Here is a 26,285-nt window from a genome sequence, read left to right on the forward strand (position 1 = left end):
ATTTTGGAGACGAGCGCGAGGCTTTGTTTGTCCATATAAACATTCTTAGTAAAAACATAGATCGAGTATTAACATAAAGCCGATGTTGATAAATACATCACAAATAAATGGAGGGAGATTACATGTCATCGCGAGCGTGGAAAATAGAACCCTGTATGATTTTCCAGTGCATCTACGTAAATACTAATCCTGCTTACAGAAATGTAGTACATTTCGGATTCGCTTAGCAGTCTGTCAATATGCTAAAATTTTGATTTGCGCCTTCCCCTCACGTACCGATTCACCACGTCTAAATACATAGCTTACGTAGAACCTCGTTGAGTAAATCGTGCTGTAGGTAAGAAAACAAGATAAAGCTATCGTTACCTAAGTAATTTACATCACTGTCATCGATAGAAGGTTTTAGTCTCAGTTAATATCAGACCATTCACATTCTACTTTAAGATAATAAAAGTATCGACGTATTTTTGTCTTGGAAATTTACTCCGAAACAGTAACTTAGTATAATTTGTAGTATTTTTGCTGTAACGTAAGTTTTTCGTCCATCGCCCTTATTGGATTGTCGACTACATGTCTGGTCGATATTTTAATATCTTTAGAACAAAAACGAATGTCAATAAGGTAAATTGAATGTGTTCGAGTACATATTTTATCTTATTATTTTCGTCCATTTTGTCTTCTGAATAGATATTGTTTTAAAGATAATTAAACAACATTAATCATTGTGTTGATATTCTATGGTCTAGATGTACGTAGAATATTGTGAATACTTGATTCGTTTATGTATTGACAGTACATGGGTACAATGCCTGGCATAAGATCCATCATGCAGCTATGTACCGCTTTGTTTGATCATGATTAAGTTGTTACGGCTTTTGAATGGATCGTCGCGCGTGTATTAATCAGACCGCTCCCAAATCGTCTATTAATCAAGTTTAAGCATCTGGATGACAACGAACTGTCAGCTTAAGTAGTGTTTAGTTTACGACGTACTGTAAACAATCGTTTGCGGTAACTTGCCTCGGCTCACTGCCTTCATTGTTTAATGTTTACATGATTGTAATCATAAAGTTTGCTGCGCTATATTAGGAATTCGGGATGGATTGTAATTACGCGTGTTGATTACTAAATTGTTTCCTTTAATTAGTTTTAGAAGCATATTGTGTCGTGTTTGCACGAATATTAGTTACGACAAACTTATTAGTGAGTGGAATATTTTCTCTTTCCAATGTTTTGTTCAGTCAGTAACAAGGGAGCAACAAACCCACGCATATGACTTTATCGAATATATTTTTCTGATGAAATAATAAAAAGAAAAGGTCTTCGAAGAAAATCAGTGTCGAACTCGTATATCACACAAAGTAAACTACCATTAGACCAGAATAGCAGTTTCGGTTCATAAAACCGCTTAATATCATCGAAAGTTCAGCTTCAATTGATCGCAAAACGCAAAGCGCAAAAACGTTAAAGCCGTTATCCCAGTAAGCGCATTCGGCATTCCAAATCAACAATGACATTAACCCCCCTAGTGTGGCAATCAGAGAGTAAGTGGGAATTTCCGCGTCGTTTCATACGGCTCCCGGCTAAATGTTAAGAGTTCGCCGCCTATGCATATACATAGGCACACACAGTACAGCGGCCACTGGGGGGACCCACTGACCGGACGCGCGGCGAGCGCCGATACCCGACACTCGTGAACACGGCTAATTTATAAAAAGGAACCACTAACAATCGCCTAAGCAGCCAACTAATTCAATTACAATTTAACGCTGTTTTAACACATAGTACCAGACTGTGCCGAACTTCTGTTACAATTATTTATGTGTGTTGCGAGAGTTGAACCCTGAAGTCATAATGTTCACGCACAACGCACAATCATGTTTTATTAAAAAGTTTATGAACGTATTGAAACAAGAATATACGTGGCAATTCCTTTCCACAAATGTGCGTGTGTAATGCGAGACTATTACATTGTTTCTATTAATTAATTTCTTCTACTTTATTTATGAACTAGCTTCCGCCCGCGACTCCGTCCGCGCGGATGTCGGTCTTCGCGTGGTAGTTTTATTTCTCCATTTTAAGTAACTCTTACAATGACATCTTATTAATATCTATTGGATCCAAATACGGCGAGGCCCATAATAATTAAGGAGATCCCTCTATTGAGCTACTGCTGTTACTGCTACTGCGTTCTGTAGAATATAACTGAATAAAAATAAATAAATTTAAAAAATTAAAAAACCCGACTGCATAAAAAACACTTTAAATAAAAACTGAAAAGCTTAGTCTAAAAGTGTAGATAGCAATGCTATTACCACAAAATTAAATAATTTCATAATCAATACACAAAAAATAATAATCTTATGCGAAACATAATTGAGTGCAACAGTCGGGACCCATATTGAATGATTTTAGTCTAGTTTATTTAATGGGTCCCGACTGTTACACTCAATTATGTTTCGCATAAGATTATTATTTTTTGTGTATTGATTATGAAATTATTTAATTTTGTGGTAATAGCATTGCTATCTACACTTTTAGACTAAGCTTGTTTTTTACTTTTCAGTTTTTATTTAAAGTGTTTTTTATGCAGTCGGGTTTTTTAATTTTTTAAATTTATTTATTTTTATTTAACACTTTTTAGTTAGTTATAATACGGCTATGTGTTTCTCAAGATTTCACCCGCGACACGAAACGACAGTTCAGAAACCGCTAGTCAATCGCGTCGCGTAGTACCTATACGAGTATTTAGTTTGGATAATAAAGAACCTAATGCACATAGTATTTTTTTCTATATGTCAGTGATATACCATTTTGGAATCCTCATGATGAGCTCTTTAATTTGATACCCATATTGTAGCAAATAAAATTTTTTTTTTTTTTTACTTCTATCTAGGGCGCCTCACGGCCGCCATGTTGGTTTTTGTTTTACGTTACATATCTAAGAACACTTGGGTAATTAAGACGAATCCAACGATGCCCTGATTGTCGAAATCCATCAAGCCGTTTCGAAGAAATGAGGTAATAAAGAATATTAGGCTCATACATACAAGATACGCGCGAAAAACATAACCCTTCCTTGGCAGTCGGGTAAAAATAAAGTTTTTTTTCTACGTATTTTTCCAGGATAAAAAGTATCCGCAGAAGTTTCACGTGTTAGTTTTCACGTGATGCCTGAACTACAGACAGAAAGACAAAAAAAAAATTAATCACATATTTGGGTTTGGAGTCGAAGTACACCCCTTGTATTCTTTCAATACTGCCTCGTTGGCCGAGTGGTTGCGACTGCCGGAAAGGTTCGATTCCCGGGTCGGGCAAAGTAAATAGAATTTAACTTTTGTTTAAAATAAGTGTAATTTACAAGATTATCTAATTCCGCAGAAATACTGTAAGTAGGTAGTACTTTTTTAAAGGTGGCCAAAATAGGGATATTGTTTAAAAAGATATGCACACATTAGCGTTAAAAACGCGTATGTAACTTTATTCACCAATTGATTAATACTAGTAGTTTCCGATCAACCAATCATTTAAAAATGTGTTGAAAAATACTTAAAGAAATACATACCATATTTAACCAAGTGCCAACTTAACAACAACAACTTAACTAAGTTGGCACCGACAACATGCGGTTGCATGCTGTCGGTGATCAAAATAGCCCACGTGATTGTTCTGGTCACTCTAGATTGTAGATATCATGGTTGCGTGATGACCAATCGCACAATCGTACGATCATCACATTTTAATGTCAAAGTCAATACATTAATTTTAATTAATCTTTAATTAGACACTTTTGAAACGTTAAATTGAATTGTCCGTCAGTCTCTCTGTCAGTGAAACTAGGTGCTAATGAAATAGCAATAACAAGCAATTTGCGTTGACAAAGAATTTAATAGAAAATAATAATTAGTGTCGATTTTGATTTACCTAGGTACCTTAAAATTACCTATTTGATGTAACAACTTTAATGAAGCTGCTAAGGCAAGGTAATTGAGGAAAATTTTCATTATTACATTATTTTTTTTCTAAGAAGCTAATTATTGGAGTTTTTTAAAAGGTTAAACGTTTCAAACCGAGTTGCTTAGCTTTGTACTGAAGCAAATTATTAAAATAGGCATTGCAAATGTTTCAATCAGCGGTTTGCGATATTTTTCTTTTGTACTTATTTATTTTTCCTAGAATTAATTTCTTTAAGTTACTTCTGAAATTAATGTTGTCAATTTTTCAATTAGTTACTACATATATTTACATGTACTTTGTATCTACCTACGTCAAATGGCAGGTTCTCAAGTATCGGTTATGTGCTGTCAATCAGTGATTGATTCAGTCACAAAAAGGAACACCTCATAGGTTTCCTTGAACTTCTCCTTACGCTAGATGAAAAAATAATTGATGTGTACCTATGATGATTTTTTTAATATTTTTAAGATAAGGAAAGTTACGATCTATTCATATAGTAGATACCTACTAAAATTAATAAGGTTACGGGTATGTATATAAACACATTATCAATGAAACCGAAATCTAATCAGATGTGTATTAAAGGAAAACACCGAACTGTCTTGTTTACTCGTTTAAATAACAAAAGGCGTGTTGTTATTATACATCATGGCGTGAGTAAATGAGCTTCCATTCACTTACATTGTCCTCAGAAGCTTAATTCTTGTTCTAAGGAGTAATAAAAACACTTACTTGCTGCCACTAAAATGAATCACAACAATAACTTGATTAGTGTATTCGTAAAGCATAATACGTTCCAATTAATTACCAGTAGAACAACAAGAGCGAAAGGTATGGCGTGCAGTAGCGTGCGTGGCTTTCATCGCCGGAACAAAGTCGCCGTGCAACAAGTGACGTTTCGTCCCTAGCCACCACCTAAGGCGAAATAGCTTTTCCTTATAATAAAGTATTACCCAATAAATTCAGTCAAACTAAGAAAAACTTATCTTCCTGTACATTATAACCTTCACTAGCAGTGGTCCATGATCTCAATTCAAATGTTTGACTTCAACCGCGTCTTCAGTTCTCTTAGTAAACAGTTCGTATGAGTTTATTTACTTTTCGCTACTTTTAAAAGAGAATGATAGTTGCGAGCGCATGCGCGAGATCGGAGTGAGAGAATTGTGGGAAAGGGACGGGTGACAGTGGCACTCGCTTCGACCAATCGATTAGTCGCATAACGATAGCGGCTTCTTAAATGCAGATGTGTCGTGTATACCAACGTCAGTCGGCTAGCGGCAGGCGGCCGGAGCCCTCGAACATGGCTCCTGTGAGCCGGTCTTACACGCACGCTCTCCTTTGTAGTGAGTGTAACGTTCGGCCGGTATAAACGGTTCGCGGTTGAATGTGATCTCACATTCCCTGGCCAGTGAGATGTAACGTTAATTATTGGCGGACGTATTCATTAGATAAACTTTTTAAAAACTACTTCCAACTTACGAAAACGGCCTAAAACGTTAAGTTTCGTATAGGAGCGGACACTCGATTAGTGCTCAAATTTAATTATGAAGTGAACAAAGAAAGGATTGTATCCGGAAAGGTAACGAATATAATGTTTTCTCGATTTATTTATGTTATCACGGGTTTGTTGCATGGTCGAGAAATTTTGCCGATGATAATAGAAACAAACACCGCCTGAGCTACTAATGATTGGTAGTTTTATCATTTCTGTTTTGATTTATTGGCTTCATTCATTCTAATTTGTTGGGCGAATACCAAGAACGCTTCCATATACATTTTAGCATTTTGGGCTGTTCTCATTTAAGGAAGGCGTAAATGCGGCACGCCTTCCTGGCCATTTCTTTATTGATAAGGTCAAGAATATTACTAAATCTCATTTTATTTTAAATATATAATTTCAAATAGTTACCATTCGATAATATATTCTCTTGAAACTAAATAAATAAGGGGCCGGATGTAATCAGTTTGTTCCGGGTGTGTAGACGAACAAAAATCAAATATATTAATTAAATACTTGTTTTCATATTCAAATTCACTTAAATGTAACACATTCAAACAAAACATACCATGTTTACATTTTAAAATCATTTATGAAATTCGTAGCACAAAGTTGGAAAGCGAATATCGCAAGTGTAAATTACGAACACATTCGTAGCCAATTCGTAGCACTTTCGTAGACGTTCGTAGCGGATGATAACATAAACGTTTAAGATATAGATTTGGCATACCTGTCGTATTGGCACCTTTTCGATGGGTTTCAGGGACGGTCGTCACCCCATCTGGTATCTCATAACCTCGAATGATATGGAACTTTATTTTAACGTTCCACGTGGACTGGGATTAGAGCGTCACCGAGCCGAATGACTATCGACAATCGATTTAAATGTTTGTTGTCATTTGCATAGAGTGGAATTTCGTTGTTTATGTTTTGATTTTGCCGCTTCACGGAATTAATAGAATCCGTAAGCCAAGTAATTTCGCGTTGTGAGGCTTATTATTACATTATGTATTTTACGAGAAAGAATTTTGATATAAATAACTTATACGTCTGAAGATATTTTTGGTCTCCGATTTCGCAGATTGTTTTTGTTTTATTGCTTAGTAATAAGTTACTTATTGGCGTATATTTTTTTGATTATAAGAAATATATTTGTGAAATATTATTTTCGTAATATTACATGTTTGAGAGCTCGCATTTTTGAGGTTTCAACTAAAAATGTGTATTTGTAATGAAATTTTATTCTAAAGAAGGCAAAAATATTGTGACATGGTTTTCCTAAAATGAAAGTTTATAAAGGAAAATATTGATGGAAGAATTTGAAGGTAATTCAGGAAAATAGGATAAAAATGTTTCAATATGAAAATAAAGACTTTCCAAGAATAAAAATGATTTTTTTCTTTTATTTTATATAATATGTTTACAAAATAACGTGTGGTCCGAATAAAAAAACATTTTTTAATTCATTTGAAATATTTTTTTGTAAATGGTATTATTTTTCGGTGCTGATTTTTTTCCGTTTTATTTTCATGTCCGTTTATGTTATGTTGAAATACAAATGGACATGAATTGTTTAATTTTATAAAAACGTTTTATTAAACAAATATGAGCGTTAAGGAAGGAATTCCTGTTTCTCGAGAATTGGCATGCTTATAGAGTGTGGAGACAACAAGCATGATTTATTTGAAAATTGCAAGACAGAAAAGTCTTTGGACTGAATTTTTCTGTTTAAATAAGAAATAAATCTTTATTTCATGATTTCCATACAGTACTTATTTTAGACTGAGCACGCAAAATTATTAAAATGCATTATTATAGAAATGTCTTTTGATTTAACTTATCAAAAGTCACACATCTCAAAAATTATTCGTTTACGTATGTAAAAATTAATTAACATTTCTGTTTCAATTCGAGTTAAATTATAGATTCATGTGGATAAGAATACACGAACAACTTCATGACTCATGACCTCTTATTTTTTACTAATCGTATTTTACATCGAACAAAAACATTTGAAGACAGTATAAAATATAGGTTCGGTATTCAAAGTGAAATATACACCTACTTTCCACACAGGTATAAGAACCGAACACAAGAAACAAGATGAATTTAATAAGCAATAAATAAAAGCATACTTCTTTCCATAATTCATCAGGTTTTTATCAATAGCAGGTTATGTACGTTGTATAAACAACGGACATTCCTACGCGAGGGTCGGGCGAGCCGGGAGAGAAATTACAATAGGTACCTGCATACCTTCCGCCCGGCCGGTATTCCATTCCTCTCGTCTTTATGCCAGCTATTGCTTCTTGGATTATCTGGCCTGCCGAGCTAAATTAGATAAGAACCACCCCACCTTATGACCGGTAATACGACCAGTATGTAGTACTCGTTTTATTTCGGGACAAATACAACTTACCGGTTTTTTCCTTATTACTAATTTTGGAATGAAATGATACGGTACGCATGTTGTCCCTTCTTATGAAAGTTTTAAAAGTTGTCTGAAGGAAATCACGTGTAAATTCTTTCAAGAAAAGTTTTTTTGCCAGCCACGTAAATAGAAAAAATATGGAGAACACAGAAATCGATATTACACCTATAATACCAAAGAATCAAAATTGTATAGAAGATAAATCAGATCTACCTTGATTTTCTTGGAAGGACGGAAATGGTCCAGGAATAATTTCAACAACCGTACTAAAAAATGGTCCTTGTAATAATACTTCTATAGAATAATCGCAAGTTAAATTAGTTCACGCCAATTTGTTTTTCCAATCACACTTATTTGTTTTCGTTTTACAAAACAATTTTGTTCTCAACATTAAATATACGAGCATGTGAATGGAGCTACACTTTTGTCATTTTTCAATTAAACGGTACAGCACTGGCGGCTAATGTAATTAATATGCTCGCACCACTTTGCACGGACTGTTAGACTCGCTTTATTTTTATTATTCACGGAAATAAAATTTACAGCCTGCCTCCGCCCGTCATATTGGCGAAATTTCGACGACTTTCCACTGTCAACGACCTCGCACATTCATTACATTCCCGATCCAACGAGATTGTGTAACGGCAGTACCAGCAGACACGTCACTATTGCAATATACTCCGTCCATAATATTCCATATGTTCCCTTTGTTTCATTTTCCTTATCTTGCGACGTTAGCTTTTTATCTTAAATGAATGAAAATATTATATTAATGTCACGAGGCCGTGGATACGTAAACGGATATATGACCAAGGTAGAGGGACTGGAAAATTGTATCAATATGTATCTTTTATGAGATCTCATACTAACATAAGAATTATAGTGTTTTTCCTATATGTTTTAGGTCATAATTGCTAAAAGAGATGACATAAAACGTACTTTATTAGTATTTTATTTTATTAAAGCAACATAATTCTCATTTCGTGATTCGGGATACAATCGTAAATACCAGTTGGCATTGTAGGAACAGCACGACGCAGCATTATTTAGGTATATAATCAGTATTATTAATAACCGTCATCAAAAGTTGATGAATACACCAAGATTCTCTAAGACCCTTTGTTGGCTTTATATTGGTCCTATATTTTGATTATATACGGGAATATTCTCGGACAACCATTTCAAGGAAGGTAGAGCGTCGCGGCGTGGTAAAATTTATAAGACATAACTCGGACGGTTTACTTTACAGAATCGTAAAAATGTTATTTCTCGTGGACAGCTGGAAATTCTTATAGGGTCACCAGGAGACGATGGCGAATGAAAAGCTGTTTATATTTTATGTACAGAATGTTCAATAGACGACAAACGCCGTCGACCACGTCCAAAGTATAAAAAAGTGTGATCGCCAGGTTTCTATCTCCTTGCTTACGATCCGAAGTTTATTGTTCAGAAAAAATGTTTCACAGCCATTTTTGCAGAGCAAATACTTTGGATGACTGGCTTTTTGCCTTATGCTTGACTTACAGTGATGAGCACAATGTCCCGGGTTTGATCCATGTCAATTTTTTTGAAATAATAAAGTCAGTCAACTCAGTAATTGAATAAGTTCATAAAAAAACAAAAAATACGCTTTTAAAAATCAATTCCTGTTCATTAGTCTTAAAAATTCGAAAACTTCTGGACCAACTTGTTAATTGGTAATTGGCATTGAAATATTAGTGAAAGTTCAAGGAACGTTTAAAAAGAGGGAAAGTATGAAAATACTGCTACGAAATTACTAAAATTGATGTATTTTTCATTTCATTCATTTCCCATAGAAGCTGCTATTTATGGCACATGGATATAGTAGGTAATCTAATGGAACAAAATATCATTTTTGAATTGTTCGCCGGGCAAAATAAAAACAAATGACACGTCAATGACGTCCGACACAAAATGACAAGAGCAGAAATACATCTTGTTCTCTTTCTAAATACAAATTATTGCCGCCATTAGAACAATGCAGAAATAAAAACAAATAACAGTCAATGACGTCACGCTTTTCTATATTCAAATTTGGCCCGCTTTAATTACAAACTATGAAACGGCGTGTCTCTTGCCAAATAAAAGCTAACACTTTTCGCATAAACAAAATTTTTGATATGAATAATTTCATGGTTAAAAAAGTAAACCTACAAGAGAAATTGAGATATCTAATGAGCCCAAACTCAATATATTTATTAGTAGGCAGTCCATAGTACCGTCAGCCGCCTTTAAATTTCATAAAGAAACCATGTCAGTTGCACTATAATATTGTATGGTCATCCAATCTACATACATAATTGCCAAGTTTCATGTTGGTACAATAATTAAAAGTATCTATGATTCAGTTTCTTAGATTTTATTGTATGGTTCGATAGGTATATATGTACTTCCCGGTGCTGCGGACTACCTAGCGGGTTACCGGGGCTCGGCTCGGTTCGGCTCGAAAAGCAGGAGTAGGAACGAGGTGGTTACGAGTCAGTAAGAGTCTGACACTCCCTTTCACCTCGCACCTAGGCAGGAAAAATCATTGGATGACTTTTCTCCCACAAAAAGGCATATAACTCTTAATAAAAGCATGTTAATAAAAAGATTAACATAATTATATGCAACCGTATCAGGAAGTAATAGACTTTGTTTCTGAAAACATCAAAAGTATTACATTTTTTTTTGTATTTCACCCCCGTCAATCACATTCTTGTCGAAAAATTTCGCTACTCTGTATGAGTTTCATTTCAAGCGCCTGCGTAAATAAGTTTTAAATTAAAAAAAATCCGAAGTACCAGCGATTGTGAACATACTTTTATTATACTTTCAAAGTCACAAAGTTCTTTGATGACAGTTAAGAAGCTGACGTAATACAACTTATTATAAATGGATGATGTTAACATAAGTCTCCTTTTTTAAAAGTAAATATTTGCTGACCTTTAAATTACATTTATGTTAATGTAATGAATTTTTGAAGAGTATTGATAGCGCATAAGATATAACATAACATACAACGCGATAGTTATTCTTTTTTAAAATAAAATCATTTATTTTATCCGTAAATCACAGCCGGTATAAGAGGACTTTATGGTAAAAAAAAATTTCATTTCCATTATAAATACTCCTGCGGTAGAAAATCCAGAAAGAAACAACAAACATTCATCATTATGAAATCAAGGAAAAGTGGTTTCCTGGCTGATTGTATCAGCGTAAGATTTGTGATTCTACTAATAGTAAAAGGCATTAGTAAAGGTAACTACTTACCAAAGGTAATTAGTGTCGTCATTACTTTGCTTCGGGCACCCTTAAGACGGTGCGTATTGAGATTATATTACAGTAACGCTGAATGTTATTGATCACTTCATATCCCTTGGAGGACCGTTTTCTAAGACAAATCGCTAGAAAGACTTCACATGCGCTTCTCCATTTCAATGAGTCCACCTACCACGCAAGACATATGCCACATTTCAATGAGCTCCACAGAAAAGTAGGTAAGTTTCATTAGTATCCGAGTCTGTAGCGAGTAAACCAAACGAACCGGTCCGCGGTACCAGGGAGCGGGTAACCGCAAAAGTATCAAAATATCATACTTAAATAATGTATGTTGTATTTTGGATTGCTGAGTCAGTGAGGCGGGCTCCGAATTTGTTTTTCGTTTACTCCCAACCTCGAGTCAGTAGGTAACAATAAATTGAGCTGAGCTTTCGTAAACGTTGTGTCTATTCATCCCGGTGGAGTTTCTAGTAGATACTAATTTCCGATAAATTTGTGCGTTCTCGCGGGTGAAACGAGCCACGGGGAGAAATTTATAGCTTTTGAAACGGTGTTCACCTTTGAATTGAGCGTTAATCTTGTGTGAAAGACGCGATGTAACGGCAAAACGTGAATACTACCGATCACTCCCTGTACTCACTCATTGTTTAACCAAGTAAAATGTTCCGAAATAGACGATAAATTATGATACTCGAGCCTTGATTTTTAATCGATTACACATTTTTTCAAGCAAACCGCAAGTGTCGACGTATCGCGTCGGGAAAGCGGGGCGGAAAATTTGTTTAAGAAAGTAATTTATCACTTTCCGATGGATATATTTAAAATGGGAGCGCTTGGCAATTTGCATATTTATTTGGCAATAAGTAAATTATTGCGAACACGTTGAGGGTTAATTTGTACGTGGCAGCCCTGAACGAAACGTTGGAACTGCTTTCTCTGCCCAAGTCATGCGTAGTTATTTACCTGTATCTGATCCTTTGTCTATTTTCGCTCCACAAAGTTCGCTTTATTTGCTCTGCACGATTGGCTGCTTCATTCCGACATAACAAATGAAACAAAGTTATTACTAGTTTTCCGGATTACTTTCTTCACAAAACAAATCTTTTGCGTTGGTAAGTCAGTGTGTTTTGGAAATAGATATTGATATCTGAAAGTTAATATATTAGCATTATGAGCTAAATCATCCTATTGTATAAATATCTCATTGTTCCTCACCAAAATAACATCCCAATTAGTTTGTACTCATTTTCATACAATGCGTTTGCATTATACATTTCTTTAGGGGGTTATTATTCGCAATCAAAGCATCAATACAAAGAAACGTATACCACGATATGTTTGTTCTACTTTAAAGAGCTATTCAAGGACATCCCACGGTGAGGAAAATTTCCCTCTTTTTACGATTTAATTTCACGCTACCTATACACGGAATGCGTCTTTGTGGAAAACGTTATTTGAATGGTTGGGAAATTGAAAAGATAATCGTTGTGTAAAATACGTGTACGGTTCCGATGAAAAATTACTTTTACGTTATCATTGTGCTATGTAAACAAAATTGCTATTCGTATCGTTTCAAATGACGTATTTTTGTGTTCGGCAAGATACCAAGATTTGTTCAAGTGTATAATTCAAAAGTGCTAAGTCATGAATTGGAACAGTCCTCTCCACACAAAACTATGGCAAACAGGAAAGGCGCTGTAGCTCAATTAGCAGAAGTACAAACACTACGAACAGCTAAACAGCTCGTCGACATGTCCCAGAGATAAAATGAACAACGTTGTAGTGCTTGACAACTGTAATAAAGCAACCCACTGACGCATTGTTTACGAACGGTCGGCGGTCGTCTGTGAGCCGTCGGATAGGCCTACGAGACGTCTTCTACGCGTAAAGCCCCTGCGTTTGCGTGCGACAGCGCTTTTGGGATACATAAAGGGCAGATACGGACGGAATATTAGCATTGCGCCGTTATTCTACTACAGATGTATCCCTTTACACATGTAACAAATAAAGACAAAGCAAATATATTTGTTTTTCTAAGTTATGACGGGTACAATCCGGAACTGTCAATGTTCGTCCTTGTTTCGAAGAAGTTAAACTTGAATGGTACTTCCCTATGAATTTTAAAATCGATTTAATAGAGTATTACAACACAGCACAAGTTCTATCAAATGATTTCTGTCGTACCTATTAGGAAAATGCAATAACAGATAATATTTTACTGTAAGTTATCTGCTGTAATAGCAATATTACATCTGCTATAAATAGAAAATCATCCATGAATTAAATTACATCCTGTCGAGGAAGTACATTTTAGCTCCAGCTGTATTTATCTATTTTGAGTTTGGAAATGAAAAAGTAATTAGTTGGAATACACATCTGGTGAAACTAAATAGTAACTTTTGCCGGGCGTCGCCGGCACGGCAACATCCGGACCGGCCGACAGCCGTGGTGACACGAACTGTGCCCAATGAAAACGTTCGCGCCGTGCACTCATTTCCAAACTAAATTGTTTCGGATTAGACACGAACAACTGTTCGGATAGATATTTTATTTTACTTCACCTTAATTGGGACATGAAATAGATACACAATCCAATTATTACGATAGACATAATAGGATTGTTTCAAAACTAGATTATCTTGTTTGTGTGTTTTGTAGTTTTGAGGGAAATTATTATTTGAAATGTTATGAAAAATGAATATAAATTCTGATCACGGAAAATTCGTTTAAAGTAAAAGTAACTCTTTTCTATTAGAGCTGAACTAGTAGAGCTTTTCTCTATTAATTTATGCAAGCAAAGTAAATTACAAGTAAAATAGTTGATAATTGTAATTTCACCTGAAGGTCGTACCTTCATATTGACCATTATACAATACTCTGTTATAAAATTTTCAGCACCTTTACCAATATAAGTTTCATAATTTTATTCCAATTTATATTACCTAAGATATGTAACAAAATGGTAATGACACCTTTCAATATTAAAAACGAATATTGATATAAGATTAATGTTCACAATTAATTTTCTAATCATAAGCTCTTCGATACTTAAAAATAATTAAAGCAAACCGGCTACCGTGCAACGGGTAACAGATTCGATTTCTACATGGTGCAACGCTTTATGTGATCCACAAATTGTTGTTTTGGGTCTGTGTGTCATGTATATATGTAAACTAGTTTGTATGTAAACGCACCCACGACACTGGAGAAAATTCTAGTGTGGAAATTCAACAAAATTAGGTACATTTAATGTAAATGTATTCAATAAAAGTATGACTATTTAACTTGGTTGCGTTATACCTAAATATCGCACAAAACACAATAGGGAAGCAAACCTCGTGAATTTATTATACTCGCACAAGTCCGTGTTACTCCCATACTCCCATACTCACATACACACAGCATATTCGTGTCATGTTTGTTTGTATCAAATACGTATTCGTTATTCACACCGTGTATTCAGCTTAATTGAAATAATATTTCACATATATGTAAGTGGAAATCCAAACGTTTTAAATATCCATTTAATAATTAAAAAGTCTGTTAAGCATCTAGTTAGTGTAGGTAGGTTAATGCGATGACGTGACGAGAATACGTTTCCCGCTAAATAGAGAACACGTTTAATGTGTTGAGTTTTAATTCAGGATACGAGTCAAATAAGTTTTAAACAAACGTTTGAATGCAGCTGTAATGTTGGAATTGTTTCGCGTAGAAATAAACTGGACTGAATGACAGGTGCGGAATGAGTTTGAAGTTAATTTCTCTGTTTATGTGCGTGATTAAATTATAGTATATCTACACTTAAAAGTGCTGTAGAAGTAGAGTGGCATGATAAATATTACAATTTTTGCGCTTTTTAAATACGTAAACTATACTAGCTTCTGCTACCGGACTCGTTCGAGTTCCCGTGTAATAAAAAATCCTATCACCCCAGTCAGTTCATACTCTGTCTGTATACCAAATTTCACCAAAATCCGTTGAGTAGTTTCAGCGTGATTAACGGGAAAACATCCAAACGAACTTTCACATGTATAATACATATTAGTGTGATTTTTTACGACTATAGATATATCTGAAATGTGTCTTGTTCTTAGGTTGCATCTATTAATTATCAGCGAAATATACCAAATAGCAGAATTAGTACATCTAAACTGGAGAAAGTTTCAATGTTTAGAAAGTAGTAGAGGTTTTATGTAATTTTTATATGACTGAATGGATAGTACATTCACTTTGCCAATTGTACGTTGAATGTGATAGGCTCGAATGGGAGAGGTTATATTGCAACTAGTTAAATACCTATTAGTAGTGCATTGCCAAAGAGGGCGGGGCTTCGGTTTGAAAACGTATCTAATATAAGTGCATGTTTGTTGCAGAGGGGTGGGGGTGACCCTGATGTAGACATCTTGGCGAGAATGGAGCTCGTGGTGACGGCAGCTAGCTCGCTGCTAGGCTTCCTGCTCTACTACAACACCTTGGATGCAGGATTCGTTTATGATGACAGGTAATTTGAGACAATGGTACTTTTAGTACCGGGTATATTTAAGTGGTTTATATGGTAGTAAGTTTACTACAAGTTTTGTAATCGGGTCAGTTGTAACAGTGTCGTTATATAGGAAAATCAAATGCAAATATTTTTGAGTTTGAACGGTAGTGTCTGTGACTTTTCAGTAAACAAAATTGTGTATTTTTTCGGATGTTATACATTAAACGGGGTTAAATAGCAACTGAGAAAAACTTATTTACATTATATGTCAAATGAGATCTTAACCAATCTGAAGAAATCGTAAATATTATTGTAAAAAATATACAAACAAAAATACCTACTTTGTTTTCACTTTATTGTTCTTTAGTTAGGTGCTTCTACAGTCATCCTGGTAAAAGTAGTCCGATAAATGTAAAATAAACTGAATATAACAAATGTCCAAGGAATAATTTAATGGTTTCGTCAGATCTAATCAGCAATTTAGATGAGTAAAGAGAAAGAGAAAAATTCAAAAGGTCGGTTTCTTAAGCAAACTTTCTTGTGGTGTTTGTATATTAACTGGCGTTTAATAAAAAGGTCGAGGTTAAATAATCTTTTAAATGTTAGATTTAATTGGACGAATGTTAGCGATAGTAAAGACCTCACAGAAAACCGACGTGAAACAACGCTTGCGTTATGTTTCGTTGTGTGAGGTTACCGGAGGCTCAATTACCCCCCTTGCCAATCTTCCCAATCCCTGGTTTCTCAACATTCCTAAATTCATAACCCCAAAAAGTCGACGACGCACTTGTAACGCCTTTGGTGTTTCAAATGTCCATAGGTGGTGGCGATTGCTTACCATCGGGAGATCTGTCTGCTCGTTTTCGCTTAAAAAAACATCTACCTATCCCACATAATATAACAAAGTATGCTATTTCATTTCGGGACAGAAGTTATTTTCGTAGTACTTCTGCTACCTTGATTAGCCATAGATAAAATATCAACAGTCAATTGCCAGATTGACCTTGCCATAATATACACATTTGGCTAGCAGGTTTTCAAAATGATTATGACACCCGCGGGGAGAGTAGGGTTGGTCAACTGTAGGCATAATCGCTGTTATAAGGTCGATTTGAACCCATGCGAATTATGAACAGAAAATAAATGATTTGCATTCACCACTTATTGGATGAAGGTTATCGTTTAACTGCAACCCTGTTCAGTGAAATTCCTAGGTCTTGGAACTCATCAAGCTTAGAAGCACTTGTCCGTTTTCATTTACAATTTCTCAATAATTGTACTCGAGTTGTTATTCAATATTACCAATAATATAGATTATTTTATAGATCGTCATTGAGAACAGTCTGGTCTAAAAGGTCAACGATAGTCGCAACGAAAATATTTTAATTCAATTTATTTTACTTCAGTTCAGATTTTGGTTGAAAGGTTCCTTCATAAATGGAGAACGGAAGCCTTTAAGGTGCGTAAGGTCTGCCTACGTACGTTTTAGATGCTTTGAGTCGCACAACCTTACAAATATTATCGATAGATCTCGTCAATTATTGCTATTTTTATTTATTTTGTTCAACGTTTAGTTGAGTGGTACATTAACTTTGATTGAAATCAATAAGGAAAACGTTTTTGTGGTTTTTATGTCAAGTAATTTCATTGAAACATGATTTTTTAGGTTTCTTTTAGCATGAGTATTTCGTTGGTTATTTTCTAGTTACCTGTATGCTCTTTCTTTTAGTCACCTGTACTAAAAATATTTCTGAATTAAAACATGGCAATGTGTATATATAATATCAATGTAATACGTTGTCAAACTTAACATAACGTTTAGGTGGAGATATCCCAATTGAATAAGTGTGCTATGCGTGGGAGAGCCATGCTTCGGGACCAGTGGGCCGGCTCGACCGGAGTGATACCACGGCCTCACAGGAAACAGACGCGAAACAACGCTTGCGTTGTGTTTCGTTGTGTGAGTGAGGTTACTGGAGGCCCAATTACCCTCCTTCTCAATCTTTGCAATCCCCGATTCTCCAACAACTCTTAAATTGCTAAATAAGGCCGGCAATGCACTTGTAACGCCACTGGTGATTGCTTACCATCAGGTGATCCGCCTGTTCGTTTACCGGCTTGTACGAGTATGTACTACAAAAAAATAATAAGAAATTTGTCGCTTACAATTTTATTACATTTTATACTTTTTACTTAAAGCTCATAAAATACTAATTTCTTTTGGCATTTTTACTAAGTTAAAAATATTATAGGAAGACGTCGCTAAAGCTTTTCTTAGAAACAGAAATTATTCTTAGAAAGTCTTTTCACACGAGCTTCAACGGAATTTTTTTGAAGGAGTCCATAAACCTTTTATATAAAATTCGTATCGTATCATTCAACTTCTTACATAAAAAGAACTACGATCCAATCCTCTTGAGGAATGCCACCAATTAACACCTAAATAAGGCTCCCCAGAGGATTGAAGGAGCTGTAAAAAGGTAACCCGCTATTTGGCGAACGCCCAGGCCTGGCCATGTTGAATAATTTAGATTCTCCTTTGATCCCATTGTCCCTGAGGGTATAAGGGCAGCCACATTATTGTGTTTGATTTATACTTTATACTTCTTTCAACTTCTTTGAACCGAGTGGCCTAAAACAATATTAGTGCGATCAAAACTTTATTAAAAACTTCCCAGTGAAACATTTACTTTAAGAAAGGCAAAATTAAACTCGTTAATGGGTTACTTTCTTACTTTCAGGAACCGAATGATACTCTATATACTTGAGTCCGTAATAACAGTATCGAGGACGTATAAGTCACCTGTCGAAGAGCACTTAAATACTTTGTCATGTGTCAAGTGCGGTGTAAACAAACACAATAATACAAAAGTTGGAACAGCATAAGTATTTCGAGGACACCGCTAATTTTCTCTGTGGAAACGTTCCAAACCGATAATCGTGATAGAATCGATAAACTTTGTTCTGGATCAGAGCTCGTCGAAAACCGCTCCAGTGTTTCGTAATTGAGGGCTTACGTGACGACTGTGCACAGCTGCCCGCAACTCTCCCAACAAAAAGTTCCCTACTATCCCCAACTTTATCTCAATCTTAGTTTCGATTCTACTAGGGACGCGAGTACTTTTTATCGATATGGTTATGAAAACCAATATAGGCCAATATTTTTACAGGATAGGCTTTGATATAAAATGTAAGGGATTACGTATTTTGCTATTTCAGCCTTATTTGATGCGTGTACATAGATTGATACACTCATTTTATATGTGATATTGAAAAGACGTAAAATGTTCAGCTTTGATATTGGAATAAGATTAACTTTGACAAACGGAACGTTTGACGTTATTAAATGTTGTGATTATAGACATTATTGTCTCCATTCGACAATTTATAGAACGTGGCTAAGACTTTGATAAATGAAGAAACTGTAGACTGTCAATATTGGGCGTTTTTGATAGAAAATAAGTCGATATTTTGTAGGAAAATATATACTTTGGAAGTAATTGAGGAAAAACTTTTTTATGTAACATTACATTATATAGTTTAGTACCTATATATTATTATGTAGGTATCATTTTCGTGTTGATGTGAAAACGAGGCAGTACCGATCACGGAATCGCTGGCGTCATAAAGTGAAAACGCCCATAACCGGAGCCAACTAAGGTATTCAATATTTCTATTTTCATTTTTATTATGAGGCGTGGTACCGGCGTTGGCGTCGAACGTAAAAACGTAAGCTTGTAAGAAAGTATTCGGAATGTTGGCTGTTCACCGCGTCGTAACATGTTGAGAATAACTATGGACCCACGTCCTTTGTGTGACTTGCACAAAATGCGAGAAATATGTACTTTCAGCTGAGAATTTTTTGCATGACCATATGTGTCGATCTTTTTTCGATAAGGTTTAAAATATTCTGTAATAGTATCAGCGATATATTTTTATGACCTGTGTCCGCTTTTATAACATAAACAGGATCATAATATTCTTTGTTTTGGTTTAAATAATGTGTTAAATTTTGTAATTCTATAATCTAAAATTAGATAATGAGATCAATATTATCAGGTTTACCAGAACACACCGCCAAATAGTTCAAATCGAAAACTTCATTCGATTTTGTCTTTTGTCTAACTTATTTTAAGTATTCACATCCCCGTTAGTTTCTAGACGCCCACATCTCACATTTGCCAGAAATATATTTTTAGAACAGAAATGAGGAAGTGCAAAACGAAAGTCATTTACGAACAAAATACTCTGGGAACTTTTTATGTAAATAAGTGAAGGAAAAGGCGTCTTACTCACAATTTGCAATACAATGGGCGACTGTTAGAGATGATTTTTCCTTCTTCGCATAGTAAGCACGGTTTTGGTCCCATAAAAATATATTATTCAATCGGCTATTTCACCGGCTTTCCCTACCAAATCTAGAACGAACGAATAAAATGCATGAGGGATCAATAGATAAAGGGATGAGTGCTTTGTGTATGTGCAGGTAGCCGCTGTCCTTACATGAGTTATCTCTTTTTGAATTGCCCACTTGACTGTTCTACATTACAATATTATGGTGCAAAATGAAAGACTGTCAGAACATGTAAAAAGTGTACATATAAACTGATCATGTTTACATTTAAAATGCGATATTTATGTCAAACAACGAAGATCTGAAAGTATTGCAAAGGATAACATCGGATTAAAAAAGTAAGAGCAACGACAAAATCACGTGGTTGGTTTAGGTCCCCGGCCTAAACGCGCTCACTGACTTTTTAATTTCCTCTACTCTGAAAATGTGCCCGGTAAAGATCCCCGCTTGCCAATACCATCCGATAGGGTTTCCGACGTACACTTTGTTAATAATTTCCTTTGCTGGGATTAAGTAAAATAAAATATAAATTATGAAACTAAACAAAAATATTGGCAAGATTTTAGCTCGTAATTTAGGTCAGTACGTTCCGTCACCCATCCGCATTCGACCGGGTTGCTTCACACATCAACCGGAAAACATCAAAACACGGTTGGCAAAATCAATTTGGGAGGAGAAATCGGTACGTTAAAACATGTCCATTATTAAGTCGGTATTGAGGCGCCCTACAGAGGGAACGGTCGAGGGCAGAGGGCCAATCGTTCGGGAAAACATCGAACGGATTCGGCGCCGATGAGCGAGTGCCCGACCAGGTAAGATGGTAATATTTTATTTAAATTAAGCAGTTAGGGACGGCTGTTTGAATTTGTTCTTCGGTATTAAATTTTGATGTGTAGCGTAAATAAAAGTTGGAGTTGGAGGGCCTTATTGCGTCTACTTTGTATAAATTAATAGCAGGCACTTACAGATTGGGGATGTTGAATTACGAGTTTTAATGTAAACATGTTATCTTTTCTAATGTTATCTTTATTGCCTTGCGATAATACCTTTCAAACGGCGTCGTCTTTGAGGATTGGTCGTCGCGAGTTGTTAAGTTACCTGTTGCAGCATTGTTATTCATAGATATCATTTTAGGTGTCTTTTCATGGTTATCAAAAATCGGTAGAATCAAATTTTTTATAAAAATTTAATTAACGATTTAAAATGCAGATACTATTTTTTGTGCTATGAGTTTTAAAAACTGGTTTTCGTAGAATTCACTATTATAAACAGTATAAAAAGCCACCGTCATAACACCGACAAAAATGTTCGCAGATTGGCACTGGATGTAAAAAATATGTCCGGTATTGATCTTTTATATTTCATCAAAAGGTAGCTGCGCTGGAAAAAGTTGCTTTAGCAAAGTTTTTTAATCAAAGCTGATGAAAAATATACGATACAGAGGCACTGGTCGTCAAGATACCTACTTATTACTTGGTTCCTTGACAATCTACAAATTACTCTTAAGGAATTTCATTGGACTTGAGAGGAATTTATTAAAACTAAGATTTTGTTTGTTTTTATCTGTTTACATTGTATATTTTCAACTATAAAACAAAATGAAGCAAATTATATAAACATTGTTTTTGAAATTTGCAACCTGTATGAAAACCACAATAATCCGTTTGAAAAGCTTGCAAAATAATAATGTCATAGTCATTGATGACCTGCGGTCTAGTTAAACTCAGTCATTAATACTACTAAATATTACACATACAGTCATTTCTGCTATTTTTGATGTTAACGTACCTTTTAAATATAGAACATATTAATATCATTTGAAGTGAATTTCTTAAAAGACTAACGCGCTTTTTTTATTTCACAGGCGGGCGATTCTCTCCAACCCAGACGTCATCGGGCACACACCTATAAACGCGTTATTTGAAAACGATTTCTGGGGAACACCGCTCACAGACCCTGGCTCTCACGGCTCGTACAGGCCGCTGTGCGTCGCTACATATCGACTCAACTATGCTTTCAGTGGATTCAAACCGTGGAGTTATCACTTCCTCAACGTAATATTCCACTGCACAGCGACAGCGCTGGTGGTCGTGACGGCTCGTCGCCTCCTGCCAGCATACTGTATGAGAGTGGGAACCGCCGTCACTGGCATCGCATTCGCTGCACATCCAATACACACCGAGGCAGTAGCCGGAGTAGTGGGCCGAGCAGATCTGGCAGCGTGCAATTTGTTTCTATTGAGTTTTCTTCTATACAGCGAGCACATACGACTGCGTGAGCAACGACACAAGAAACAATGTCGGCACATAGTAAAAGACAATCTGATGCGACGACAAATCACGTCTAACGACCCGCCGTTCAGACTGAGTTGTCATAGTTTGGTGCAGCACATAATGATGAATGTTCGTAAGCTGCTAAAGGCGAGTAAAGCGGGGCCTATGAAGATGTTGGACGCTTGTGAGGTTAACGGCGCAGTGCGACTTAAGTGTCAGTTCAGTGGTGGTGTCAGTGAGGACTCAGGTGAACTGTTGCAGTGGCTGACGCTGGCGGGGACACTCACGTTCGCCGCGGCCGCCACTCTGTGCAAAGAGCCGGCCATAATGGTCCTGCCTCTTTGCATATTCTATGACTTTCTTAAGGGCACTCGCTACGAGGAACCGTACTATAAGGTAAGGCATTTTTGATATAAATTCGCTTAGCTTGCAATAACGTTTGGATTTCTTTTAAAAGGTTAACTGTCGGAAAGTTAACTATTGTTTACGAAAGATTTTATTAGACAAAGTCCTTTTATTTAACGGATGCCAGGTGATTGTGATACCTTGCAGGCAGCAGGCATTTTTGTTTTAATCTATAACAATATGATTAAGTAATGTCAGATATATTATCTTTTTTTGTTTCATACAGGAAATTTCATAGTAGACCAAATTAGGTACTATTTTCTATCTCTAGATACATTAAGCAACGCTCAAATCTGGTAAATAAACTGTAGCGTATACTGAAGAAGAATACTTATATAAATATAATATAGTGAGCGACCCAAAATTCAGGAAGGCGGACTGCGTTTATTGACGTAGTCTCGTGTTTAGGTCACAGGGCATGCGATGTAAGATGGTAGTCAGGTCATTGTTATTGTTTGCAGATATGTACGAGTATACGCCTTAACATTCAATTCTGCCAATAGTATTAGACTAGCCTTGTACACCGTAGGCCTTTGGATTGACCTAGAACTTTATGGTGCCAACTCTACTACGCAGAGTCAGACATAAATCGTTGCCCCTGGGTATAAGTGTGATGTGTATATGAACTTGGTATGTTTGTAAACGTACCTACGAAACAGGAGAAAGTCCTAGTGTAGGTTCACGTTTATTTAAAACCCAAATATAATTACTTTTCATAATCGTGTCACATTAACAAGATTCATGATAAACGTTGTAATTTTTTTTTGCACTCTTTATTTTCTTACAATCTCATGCATGACGTACATACATAATCAGAACTTACGTAGGTTACATTAGCTTACATTTGATTACTGTGTATCGTTACATAACAATACAATTTTACAAACTTCCTGACCCACATCGAAAACACAATTAATGCAGAAATAAGTCACTCCACGGATGTGTCTGTCCAACTAAAACTCGGTACTAATCCGATTGGTATCCTGTGAACATCTTGATTGTTTCCAACTCGTGATCTGAATGTTCGATGGAGTGGAGCGAAAGTTTTCGACGCACTACTGTAATTAGTAATAGACAAGTTATACACAACAGTTCCAGTTGTCTAAATAACTTACGAGCATTTTTTTACTAAGTAACTTCACTGAAACTCGTAGGTGACTACAGCGACGCCTCTATTTTTATATCATTCCGAAAACTTATTCCGTGTGGTTAATTACTAACTTAACGAGTCTTCTTTTATCACAAAGCATGGTTAAAGTACTTTATGTAAATATTTATTATGAAATATTTTGTAAACGTTGTTTGTGTAACCTTACATAATTTTGTTTAGTCTAGTCGAACCTGAAAAATAAAGGTACTTTATCAACAATGCTCAAAGACTTAAATAAACTGTAAAGTTTATTATAAAAGTACCTAGTCCTCAGACTGTTATTATTGATTAATGTATATACAAAATATAAGTACTTACGCTACTTAGGAATGTTAAAACCTCATTACTGTATAATATTCGCGTTTTTGTTCGAACTTCTAAAACCATTTGATTGGTTAGACGTTTCTATTTTCGAATATGTAAATTGTTTATGGTTCAACGTTTAAATGGTTTAAACGATTTGAAAATGGAAATAATGTGTTCGATATTCGAAAGTGTAGGTAGTAATGGAGTTACTTGGTAAAGTGAGGGTGGGTATAATGTTCTTGTTCAAATTTCTAGGAAATAACGGCGAATGTTGACTTCAATTTATTCAAGTCTATTGGATCGATTACTGGATGCACTTCAATGGCTTCGTCTGTACGAATTGAATGTTTTTTTTTTTAGTTTTAATTCAATTGTATCAATTTGTAAGCATATTTAGTGCTACTTTTTATGAGTCAGTGTTATCTTTGATAAATAATGAGATATAAATAATGTTTGAACAAACTATGTTGCCATGAGAACTCAGCCGTACAATATTTAGCTAGATAAAACATATAAAAGGCTTAGATACAATACCTCAAAGCTAAGATAAAAACTGTCTTTGTCATACACCGTTCTGGTTTCCGGAAGGAATACAAAATATTGGTTTTAGTAGAAACCTTATATCACAACATGTTGCCTTCTTAGAAGGGTATGAGAGAGTGGGCGAGTATATTGGTAAAAACCACCCCAAATACAAAACTAGGTATTTCCGAGAATACACAAAATGAATTATCCAATAACATCTACTACACGTTTAATAAATAAAATTAGAGTGTCTGTATATGAATACACATACGATATATACATCCAAATCATTTTTTTTTATTTTGTCTATCTGGTTTAAGGAGTAACCTAAGCTACTTTCATTTTAGAAAACTGGTAGAAAACGATGGTCAAAAAATTGCCATAATCCACGCGAACGAAACCGCAGCATCAGCTAGTTATAAATATGAACGATTTGTAGTTGTACCTATCATATGTTGCTCATTAAAAGTAAAAATATACCCAATTTAAAATACCCCCAAGCGTAACGAGGAAATAAAAATGACGGAATCAGAAATAAAAATGTAAATATATGAATCCGTGATCCGTCAACATAATAACGATACACGTTAAATATATATATTTTCGTTAAAAATATAAAGTAGCTCGTTTGTTTCCAGACCAGGAACAAACGTAGATTTATCGAAAAATTCTGGAGCGAACGACTCAACAATGCTGTACGAAGAGCGTTGAACTCAATAAAAATATTCTTGTAATATTTTTCTATATAATATACGTACCAAAAACCTTTATGCTTCACCGATGGCGGTAGAGGTGCACAGTTGTGTAACATAACTAACTACTTACTATTTTCTCGTCCCCTTTTACTCCACACTAACAATTAAAAACATCCTAATGATACTTTGCCCAATTCAGAAGACAAACTCGACCTCTTGTTCAGCAAACGCATTTATTACAAATCTATAAGCCTAGCAATCACTAATGTTAGCATGTAATTAGTAAATCGTTCGACAAAATGAATTATGCCAGAGTAAACATACCTACACACACGATATAATCCTAAATCCTAATTATTTCAATTAGATATTAATTGCCTCTGTTTGTAATGAATACATAACATACATATCTCTATTGATAATGTTTGACATTTACATTCAAATGATGACACATGATTACTAATGAACGGGGAATCAAAGCCGTTGTACATACAGATGTACATTGAAACGTTTGCAACGTTAATTGTCTGATAAAATATGTATAGGCATTCTCCTTTGCTTGACTTTCTGTGTACTTAGAACATAATGGTATGTAAATAGGATTAGCAATTGATTAATTAGTGTCGCTATGAGTAGCCGTGTCTACGGATCATGTTACTCAAGTACTTAGTATGAGTAGGCTTGCTATAATTATATTCTAGGTAATAATGAATAGGGAGTATTTTGGCTTTGTTTACTTAGACATTAGGAGTACCTCAATACTTATATGTATAACCACTGTCTTCTCTATTTCCCTCGCAACAATAGCTTATGTATACAATACACTTTTCGTTCGTTCTACAAAATGGTTGCTACAAATAAAATAGAAAGGTACTTAGTTAAGATTAATCTTATCAACGTCGCCAAGACTTAGGACTTAAGAGTTA

At 35.2% G+C, this 26,285-nt stretch overlaps 1 protein-coding gene across 1 annotated transcript in view; it reads left to right on the plus strand.

The window, feature by feature from the left end:
* The first annotated feature begins 5,197 nt into the window (after positions 1 to 5,197).
* The window catches only part of LOC118265341 (protein O-mannosyl-transferase TMTC1), a 99,444-nt gene continuing 78,356 nt past the window's right edge, over positions 5,198 to 26,285 (plus strand). The window contains exons 1-3 of the mRNA XM_035578169.2: positions 5,198 to 5,536; positions 15,542 to 15,669; positions 21,870 to 22,674. Of these exons, the coding sequence (XP_035434062.1) occupies positions 15,581 to 15,669; positions 21,870 to 22,674 (894 nt within the window). The 5' untranslated portion in view covers positions 5,198 to 5,536; positions 15,542 to 15,580. The remainder of the gene's footprint in view (positions 5,537 to 15,541; positions 15,670 to 21,869; positions 22,675 to 26,285) is intronic.

Source organism: Spodoptera frugiperda, chromosome 28 (assembly GCF_023101765.2).
Source record: "Spodoptera frugiperda isolate SF20-4 chromosome 28, AGI-APGP_CSIRO_Sfru_2.0, whole genome shotgun sequence".
NCBI classification, from domain to species: Eukaryota; Metazoa; Arthropoda; class Insecta; order Lepidoptera; family Noctuidae; genus Spodoptera; species Spodoptera frugiperda.